This window comes from Helobdella robusta, assembly GCF_000326865.2.
Source record: "Helobdella robusta unplaced genomic scaffold HELROscaffold_16, whole genome shotgun sequence".
Taxonomy (NCBI): Eukaryota; Metazoa; Annelida; class Clitellata; order Rhynchobdellida; family Glossiphoniidae; genus Helobdella; species Helobdella robusta.
This window is the reverse complement of record NW_008703893.1, coordinates 168,346-179,471: the sequence shown is the minus strand read 5'-3', so window position 1 is coordinate 179,471 and position 11,126 is coordinate 168,346. Positions and strand designations below refer to the sequence as shown.

Here is an 11,126-nt window from a genome sequence, read left to right as displayed (position 1 = left end):
TGTACTCTTGTTGAGATTACATCACATATATCCTTGTTGGGAATGTTACCATAAGTTTTCTTATTAAGATTTCTACCATATGTTTTCATAGGTTCTTCAGATTTCCCAAAGTCTGATTCACACGCGTCGTACATCATAACCTTATGATCTATTTAAAACGTATAAACCATAATTTTCTTGTCACGGTATACAAACTTTTCGGAAACACCAATTAGATTCTATTGGGTACTGAAAACGTCGTAAGCGAGTTTAAATAACTTACCATTTGCTTGAATATCGCTAGAAAAAAATTTAAATAGAGAAGACTGAAAACAAACAATCACGTAATGCATAGTAATTTTATAGTCTACGTAGATTTATATTACAAATTAATTCAATTATTATATGACTACGAAAAAAAAAATAAAACAAAGTCATAAAAAAAAAAAATTAAAATTACGATCATATGGGAAAAAATTGAGCAGAATATTCTATGCACACTGCCAACGCCCATCGATACCATCTCTACTTAGGTACAAACGCACACAGATGACCAATATTTTAAATATTTAATCATATAAAAATTATTGATTTGTTACAGTGTAAACATTGAGAGTGAGTTTAAGTTTGTAGGTACACGCTTTCATTACAATATTATCTTTGCACTAGAATTGCTGCTAACGATTCTGTAGGCTTCCAAAAATTCGTTAAAATTGATGTGACCATCGTGATTTCTGTCCAGCAGTTTGATGAACAGATCAATTTTCTCTTTCATATCTTCTTGTTTTTCTGGCAGAGTGCAGAGTCTTGAACACGCCTCTTGAAATTCCTGCTGTGATATCGAACCTAAAATAAAATCAAAATGTTAGGTATATTTTTTGAAAGCTTGAAAATTTTAAGATTATTGAAATTTTGATCTCGCATGTAGAAAAAGATCTGTTACAAATTTTGATACATTGTAAAAAGTTCCGCAAATTTGTTAAAACATTTGTTCAAGCATTTGGCTACAAAATGTAGCAAAACAAATCGTAGCCCACAATAAAGCTGAAAATTGAAATTACTTATTTTATAACGCTTGTTATATTCCTAGCTTACATCGTGCTTCTGTTAGACTCTAGGTTGATTACAAACTCGTTAAACAGATTCAAAACTCTTAGTGGTCTTTAACGTATAGCACCCAAAGAGTGTACAATTTATGTGTTATGTTTTATACTCATATTTGTAAAGTTACTATTGTTTTTAACAATTGCTATATCATAGCAGGCCAAAGTAGCAAGAAAAAAAAAACAAACCTGAACCATCCAAGTCCATATCTCTGAATATTTCTTCTAGTACATCTTCATTTTCATACAATCTACCCTCCTCAACAGATGCCAGGTCAGCTTTCTGATCAACTTTTGACACATGACTGCAGTCTACAAACATTTTTTCGTAACTTATTAACCCAGCGTTTGTTACGTCAACCAATAATGGAGCCAAGTTGGCCCACGGAAGGCCCTGTTTAATGGTTCGTTCAATGTTCAAGTGCATATTTCCAGCTTAGTGAATTTTGAAAAATATTAACAAAATTTATCAAAAAGTTTAGCAAGGAATTTAGTGCATTAATAACATAAATTTGATTTTAAACTTTTAGAACTAACTGTCATTATTTCTTCATTCATGACGGTTATCCACTCGGAGAGTTTTAACGAGCCTGATGAGTTAAATTAACAATTGAAGAACTTTTCAATAAATTAGAGATATTTTGTAAAAAAAACGATTAGATTATAAAATTAACTTTAGGTTAATGAACCAATTAAGTTTTTATAAAAATAACAGATTTCAATATTGATCTGACTTAATTGGGTCTTACCGATATTTGTTTCTAAACATTGGAATCGTTTCTTCAGGATATCTTGTTTTTTCAGTATCTTTATTTTCAAATCTCTGATGGCAGCCGTCTCTATGGAATTGACTCTTGAGTTATTTAATTTTCATGCTATTAATTATTTTATTTTATCTTTTAGAAGATAGTTTGAGAATAAGTGATAAATAAAAACGTCTATTTTTAAAAAGAACAAACTTATAAAACACTACACTAATTGGTTATAGAAACGGAATAGGTAGATTAAAATAAAATGTATTGCAAAAATTAAAAAACTATCGACGAACTGTTTTCTAAAAGAGAAATGCTTCTGTAGTTTGTTGTTGATTACAATGAACTGGTAGGGTTTTATTTGAGAATCAGGCCAAACGATGATGAATGCCCCTTTGTTACTGAATGGACTATAATAGTTGGACACTGAGAATACTGTTACGGTCTGTTGTGTTTGTTTTACGTTATTCAATTGATTAACAATTGATTAACATTTATTCATTTGTTTGCGGATTTTATGACTGAGGGACTGGCTGCCCATAAAAGATGCCATGCTTGTTTTTGTTCCCCTTGTCACAAACTGTCACAAATTTTCAAACCTCTCACCCTTTTGAAAGTTGTCATTTTGCCGCGGGCGACAAAAAAATTATCATGCAAAATATCAATATCACGAATAACGATTGATAAATGAAAACCATCGTAGCGTTAAATACAACTAACCACGAACATAATTTCTTTAATGAAATGAAAAATTTCGAAAATAAAGCTACAAAGAAGCAATTTTTTGAATCGTACTGAACACATGCAAATTTATTTTTGCCTTTTTGCCAGAATGTTTTCAAACAAAAAAAATGACAAAGTTCAAAATATCAGCTTTTACTCAACTTTCCCTCTTGCAAATTTTTTGACCTCGTGACATTTTTCATGGTCAGCCCATAATATTCGTAATTTTAAAATAGAGCTATCCTATAAAATTACAGCTATATCATTAATTCGTTTTAATTTTTTTATTTCAACTGACATATTTTTTTCATTGATAAATAAAATTTTAATTTGAAGTTTCTGTTCCAAATAATACTATTAAACCTTGTCGTCGTGTTCATAAGCGAATCCGTTTGGTATGCATTCGTGAGATCTTATCAGAACATTCCAGTTGTTCTCGTCCAGAAAGGACTTAGTCACGTCTGATCCGTACATTACTCCAAATCCTTCATTATATTATTTTGTAAATTTTACATGTTGGTTATGTTCACGCACATACAATTTATTTAAACATATAAGCGTTGAAACATTATAATTGTTGTAAGATGATAGCTGAACCGCAACAAAAAATGCCGCCTCCCACCCCTCTTCTTGTTGTGTTGCAGTCCAGGGCCAGGCATGGGATCACTCCAGAGCAAGTCACACAACTACAAACAATTTATTATTCAAGGTAAGTTTTCATTTTTTGGCGTAAAGGCAATATTTAATTTTTTCCTAATTTTTTTAACGTCCAATGTTTTATAATGAGAAATATAATTTTACCATTTCCCATTGTTGGATGAGTGTCGATGACCATGATCCGTCTGGTAACTTCAGCAGTGTCTGAAACTGAAGGTTCAATTATTTCACTATGTTTCTCTTTAACATTTTCAGGTTACTTAATCCTTTTAAACGGAATATATTTTAAATTCTAGTTAATTGTTTCTTCAAATCAAACTTTTGAACTTTTTGTAATTCTACATGCTACAACCAATTTTATCAAAACAAAATTTGCATTTAAAAGTCCAGGTTTTTTCTAAAATAATTATTTTATTTCTTTTATTGATGTCTTGCCGCAGAAAATTGCAAAAAATTAAATCATTCATTATCGGTAGTGACCGCATAGTATAAAGAAACATAGGAAGAAAAACACTGCTAATGTCACCTTATTTCTCTCAATGTTCATCAACTTTTCATAAGTTATCTTCCTGGAGATGCCTGCGTGGCAGACGAATATTTTGTTGTTGACGACGGAGGCGAGGGGCAGCCAGGCGAAGACATCGTTCACAAGGTCCAGGATGATGTCGGCGTGATTCTGCTCAGTGGACATTTTAAAAAAATGGCTTGTAATACGTATGTGCGATTGTAGAGTAAGAGTTAGAAATAGTGTCAAAAAAGTTGGAGATTTGTGTTTTTTTCTCTAATGTTTATGAGTACTTTTAAATTGTTGAGTATATGTACCTACCCAGTTTTTATTTACAATGTATTAATTGATAACTGTTTTATCTAACTCGTAGCCAGTAAAAATCTGCGCGCTTTTTCATCATGAGGCTAAGTTTACTAAGATTGTAGGATGGATTATTTTGCTGATAGATAGATTTTGATGGAGAATTTTTTGCATTTTTTGTGATATTATGTGTCTGCATGCCCCTGCACGCTCTCAAAACAGAAATTGTGTTCTCCGGAAAATTATTCAAGAACAACAACAGATGATCAATGACTCGATCCATAATTTTTTTTAAATCTTCATTTATTCCATCCATGCGGGCTGGAGGTTGGAGAGGCAGACAAGTTTATTGACCGCTGAACAAACAAATGATTTTGTGGACAAATTAGAAAATGAAAAAATGAAAATTTATAAACAAGAATGGAAGAATGAATAGTTGAATGAATGAACGAAAAAATGATAAATACAAATTAAATTTTTAATAAAATAATAAAAAAGTGACCAAACAATTAAATGTGCCGACCAAATGCTTGCATCAATGAACTAATTAAATGGTTATTTGATAAATAAAATAAATGCGTCGTTGATTTACTTTGTATTTTCTCTGAACTTCCTTTTGAAAACCATACCTGCGTGATAAAATTTCAACTGTTACAACTTTAAAATACATAAAAAAAATGTTTACACTCAGATTATTCAAATCTATCGCAACAAGAAAAATAACGAAAAAAATTATGAAATTTCAAGTTTTGCAACATCAAAATACCTCAATAAATTGTTTACACTCAGTTTATTCAAATCTATCGCGATAACAAAACGTAAAAATAATCAATTACAATGAAGTGAAGAGTGCAAAGATACAGACTTGATGTTGATGATGAAATCTTCGTGGTTGCCCCTATTGAGGAATACGCAGTTCGGTTCGTAGAGAAGAAACAAGCAAAGTAGCAGCAGTACTTCCACGCCGCTTTCACCCCTGTCCACGAAATCTCCATTGAACAAGTACAACAGACCTCGACAGGGTAGGCCGTTCTAAAAATCAATAGTTGTTTGTTGTTTGCTCGTTCGTTCGTTCGCTTGTTTATCCCCTCGTTTGATTTTTGTTCACAGTCATTCAATTATTTATATTTTATTTACACATTCATTCGTTTATTCATTTCATTACCCGATTCCTTTTTCCATCCTTCCGTATGTTTATCGCACTTTATTTATTAACTTTTTCCCTTGCCTCATGAATCTTTCTCTCTCTCTTTTCATCCATTCTTTCAATCCTCTCTCTCTCTCTCTCTCTCTCTCTCTCTCTCTCTCTTTCTCTCTTCATCCATTCTTTCAATCATTCGTTTATTTATTTATTTTCGACTGAACTACATTTTATACATTTAATCAATCAATCATTTGTTATTTGTTTATTTATTTAACATTTATATATTTATACAAATTTCCCAATAGTTCACTAATAATTTATTTGGTATAGAACACTTTGTTTGTGTGTGTGTGTATGTGTGTGTGCGTGTGCGTGCGCGAACTTTTCTCAAATATTTTTAAATTTGAAAACAACCCGACGACGGTAAGACTAGATGAAGGTAAAGAGTATAAAATTAGAATGACGACGACGACAATGTTTTTATTAATGTTGATTGATTGTGAAAACTGGAATGCGTATGATCATTTTGTGCTAATAATCCATACCTCATTCCCATCTACCTAGTCCTACCTGCATACTGATATCTCCACGCAGGCAAGTTCAAATACATTATTCATACATTAAAAAGCCGATTATACAAATATGTGTCTCATCTATGTGTATTATACCTTCGTGTGTAGACTTTTGCGTATTTCTCTGTTTCGCGTGCTCATACGCACGTGAGACGCATTTATTTATAGCGTAAATTGCGCATAGAACAGCGCTTACGAAGGAGGAAAATTGAGACTTCGTTAAAATAAAATTTTAAAATGTTAGTAAGGGTGTGATGTTTTTGTTGCTGTTGTCTACTCGTGTGCTTTCCATCACTGCATTATTCTTTGTATGGAAGTTTAATTGCTTCCTGTTGCAATGGAAATAACAAACGCGTGTAGAAGTTTTTCACTTTAAATATGCTGGAATTTATTATCTACGTTGATTCTGTTGAACCTGTTTGACGTCATCGCGTCAGGGAAATGTGTTTTATAACTAAACTACTGTTCCAAGCTGCTTGTAATCAACATTTAAAAGGTCTTCTCAACATATTTTACATCATTCCTGTTACTATTTGTAGTGATGCGTATTTCAAATTTTCAGCCAACAAACAAACAGCCTCTTCGACGACCAACGTAACTACAGCTAGCATAATAGAACAATAGAACAGCTTACGGCAAAAGTTTGATTAACGGCATGATCATAAATTTCTGAAAACTAAAAGAAACGTACTGTACATTTGTTATAAATCAACGCTGATACTTTAGCAAGAGGACCACGAGCAGTTGGGTAGGAACTATAAAATGCACCCTTTAAAGTCACTATTTCATTTTAGATCGATTTTGATAAACATTTAGAGTTCATTACAAGTGCGATTATCTTGGTTAAATTTTGTAAGATAAACAAATAATAAATAATAAATCGTCAAAATGATAAAAATGCTGGTTAGTTAATGAATGATGAAATGATGAACGTGATAGTTTAATTGTTGGAAAAACTCAAATACTTCAACACATACTACGTGCCTAATTCACACTTATTCACTTTTGATATGTGGTTGATGTGGCTGTTGTGGTTGATGTGGCTGTTGTAATTTATGTGGCTGTTGTAGTTGATGTGGCTGTTGTAATTTATGTGGTTGTTGTAGTTGATGTAATTTATGTGGCTGTTGTAGTTGATGTGGCTGTTGTAATTTATGTGGCTGTTGTGGTTGATGTGGCTGTTGTAATTTATGTGGCTGTTAAGGTTGATGTGGCTGTTGTAATTTATGTGGCTGTTGTAGTTGATGTGGTTGATGTGGCTGCTGTGGCTGAAGGAAAGAGGATGAATTATTTTATTTAAAAATTTGAATTTTGTTTGCAGTTAAAAACTGGCGCCGAAAAGCATCAGGCATATTTTCGCAAACATTAATCAATAATAATCTGTTGTTGTGGAAATTTTCAGTGTTGTGTATATACTGTAAAACAACGACATATTTGCTTGAATAAGTGTGTGTATGTATGACTGTGTGTATGTGTGTGTTTGTGACTGTGCAAAAAAAAAACAAGTCCGTATGTGTGTGCGTCTGTGTGCATGTGTGTATAAGTATATATGTGTGCGTGCAGATCTAACTGTATACACAATGTTTGTTTGTTATTATAATTTATTTAGCCACACCGCCTCCCACCCAGCATTCACCCATCCACATTTGACCAGTGATCACGTTAATTTCGTTTATTTGTTAAATAAATAAATATGGCGATATTATTCAGGAACAGCGTACATCCTAATCTGAACCGACACTATAAAAGAACATCCACTTTCCAGGGAATTAGCATATCGAATGTTTTTCCATGTTTTCACTTGTTATTTGCCTGCCCGCTTCTTCCCATACTGTTTGACAGATTTATGTAATTATATTTTTTACGTGAAAGCTATCTTGTATTTTGTACTACTCCTTCGTGTATTGGGCGGTGGGTATTTCATTTGATACGTATCTATTCAAACGTTTAATTGTACTGTACACATGTTTCAAGTATGTACACATGTACAGGTACTTATAATTATTTCTATACATGTGTATATTACTGTTGTACAGACAAACATACAAACTTACACATACACGTGTGCACTAGATAGTGTGTTTCAAGTCCAAACAACTTCGCATACATCATGAAAGTATGTAGTTTTCAGTATGTAGTATTCAGCGTGCAAACATCGTTGAAAACCTCGCAGAGCAAAATGTAAAAATACGCGAAGGGTTCTATTTTTCGGAAGCAATCAATTGAGAAAGCATAGAAAGAGAAAGGAGGTTGGAAGTGCCGCTAATTCACGTTATCAGAACATCTCACACAATCATCACAATGTCATTAAAATTTTTACATCATCATTACATCATCATAATATCTCAACATCGTCCCATCACACATTATCACATTTTCACTTAGCCACTTGATCACACTTTCATCATACCATCACATTGCTCATTGCTACACCTTACCACACACACACACAAACACACACACACACGCACGCACACGCACATACACATTTGGCGCGCACAGCTTTGCTATTACTTTGGCGCGCATAAACAAAGATTGATGTAGGTGTATGTAGGGAAAATAAAACTTTGTGGGAGCAAGCAATACATGTAAATCATGCAAAACGAAAATGGTCAGTCACTTTGGAAGGAAGGCTCGTAGATCATTTTCATGATGTCTCGCCTGTCAGTCAAGTTTAGATTTGAAGGAACAGTCAATGCCTTTGAGTATGGAAAAAAATATTTCTAAATAATTTTATAAATGAAGCCTGAAATATAAAGTCACGCTCGTGTACCTACGTACCATTAAAATTTAACATTCACAGTTTTTATCGACCAGGTTTGCAAGTCAATTTCTAAAGTTTTTAAAATTATAAATATAACTGTTTGTCACTTGACGTACCTTTACATAGTTGGCGTACACAAATTTAGTGTAGAAATAATTAGTACACAACTGCACATGCATACATGCATACATACATACATACATACATACATACATACATACATACATACATACATACATACATACATACATACATACATACATACATACATACATACATACATACATACATACATACATACATACATACATACATACATACATACATATACATACATACATACATACATACATACATACATACATACATACATACATACATACATACATATACATACATACATACATACATACATACATACATACATACATACATACATACTTGTACATACATACATTTGACATTTTTTATTTCATCGAATCAAAACAAAGAAATCAAAGAAATGATATCAATGAAAAGAAACTAGTTGAAAAGTAACTGCGTCAAACTAGTTATTATATGACAAGGTTTATTAATAAATTAATAATACACATACATCTTATATAAATATATACTTATTTGTATTAAAATATATGTTTTTATGTATGTTTATTTACATAAAATCAATACCAACCAGTATGTGTATGTGTGAATATATATATATATATATATATATATATATATATATATATATGTGTGTGTGTGTGTGTGTGTGTGTGCTTGTGTTTGTCTGTGTGTTTGTTTGTTTGTGTGTGTAACACGAAATACATCTGTACTATAGAATTGCATAGAGAACTACAATTCAATTAAATATATTTTTTATAAAATCAAATTAGTGCTGTCGACACACGTATGATTTAATTAATCGTCGCAACATTGTATACATCACATACGTACAACACACATTATGTAAATTTGTATATACATTTTATTCAGTCACCACACATACAGCCCCACGTAGAATACAGATACAAAACACACAAACACGCTTACAATACCGACAGAACATTGTGTACACATACGAAAACAATATAGTATAATAGGTATACTGTACGCAAACAACAAAACAACAGAGTATTAACATACAATACGCAAATAACACACATACAATACGCATACACAGAGCGTACTAACAAGGGTACAAACATGCGTATACACACTTTTTCGAGCACGTGTAACAAGTTGTGCATACTTCCGTGTACGTCACCGCATATTACTAGTCGCTGGTGATTCATCAGACTGATGACATTGACGTTCGGAAGTGTGGCGAGTTGTTGGCGGACTTTCTGCAGCAAACTGACCACGTACTTTGCGTGTAAGGTCTATTGGTTGGTTGGTTGGTTGGTTGATTGATTGTTCGGTTGGTTGATTGGTCGGTTGATTGATTGGTCAGTTGGTTGGCTGGTTGGTTGATTGTTTGGTTGGCTGGCTGGTTGGTTGGTTGGTTGTTTTGTGGTTGGTTGGTTGGTTGGTTTGTCGGTTGGTTGGTCGGTTGGTTGATTGTTTGGTTGGTTGGTTTGTTTGTTGGTTGTTTGATCAGTCGGTTGGTTGGTCGGTTGGTTAGTTTGGTAGATAGTGGAGTTTAATTTTTAGTTGTGGTTTTATGTTGTTGTTGTTATTGAAGCTAAGGCTGTAGTTGGTTGTTGCAGTGGAGTGACGTGTTTCAAGTGTTTCGTTTGATTTTGTTAGAAAAGTTGTTGATGAAAATTGTTGAGATGGTTGTTGTTGGTGCAATGACTGATGCTATTGTGATGAATTTGTCATTTTATTGGTGCTGCTGTTCTGACAAAAAAAGTTCTTCGAAAATTTCAAACTTAAGAAAAATATTAATGATATACATGTATTGGAACAACAGCGGATAACATAACGGTCCAAACATTTCTAAATAATGTATGGTATCAAAAGAATTTTCATTAAATTTTAAAAATCAATAATAAAATAATAATAACTATAATAAAACAATAATAGCAACAGTATAACAACAATCATGGTAATAATAATAATAACAACAACAGAACAAAAATAACAACAATAATAATGGTATTAATAACAACAAAGGTATTTATGACAATAACAACAACAAAAAAATGACATCACAGTCACATGATTCTGATAACAACAACAACGATAATAATAGTAATAACAACAACGACGACAAAATGACGTCACAGTCACCTGGTTCTTCTGTAGGGCGTCCATGGCATGCTCCAGTTGGTTCTTAGTAATCGGGAAGGTGATGTGTGGTCCCTTGTAGGTTTTGGGCACGAAGTATATCGGATTATCAGATTCCTCCTTCGGTTGCAATTCTATAATTTAATTAAGTTTCTAATTAATTAATTGTAATTAATTAAATAACTAATGATTAACCGTGGAGTTTATACCTGTAATTACTTGTAATATTGTGTTATAATTGTTTTTTTTTCAAAGGAATTCTTAAACATTCATTTGTGTACGCTTGCATGTGTACTGCGATGTACGTGAGAGTTTGAATGCTTTTGTGTACAGATGCGCGTGTACTACTTGAAATCATCTTTCATGTGTACATTTTTTAGTACACATGATGGTTTTGTTTTATGCACCTGAAT

At 32.6% G+C, this 11,126-nt stretch overlaps 1 protein-coding gene across 1 annotated transcript; it reads right to left on the bottom strand.

The window, feature by feature from the left end:
* Positions 1 to 625: 625 nt before the first annotated feature.
* HELRODRAFT_75249 (hypothetical protein) lies at positions 626 to 10,806 on the bottom strand (the record flags this gene model as incomplete). The annotated part of the gene is made up of 12 exons (XM_009015420.1): positions 626 to 825; positions 1,272 to 1,517; positions 1,817 to 1,935; positions 2,131 to 2,279; positions 2,921 to 3,042; positions 3,180 to 3,243; positions 3,359 to 3,424; positions 3,741 to 3,890; positions 4,615 to 4,651; positions 4,888 to 5,054; positions 9,702 to 9,863; positions 10,717 to 10,806. Coding segments are annotated over 12 exons (1,572 nt in total), but the record flags the coding sequence as incomplete, so codon positions are not given.
* Positions 10,807 to 11,126: the final 320 nt, after the last annotated feature.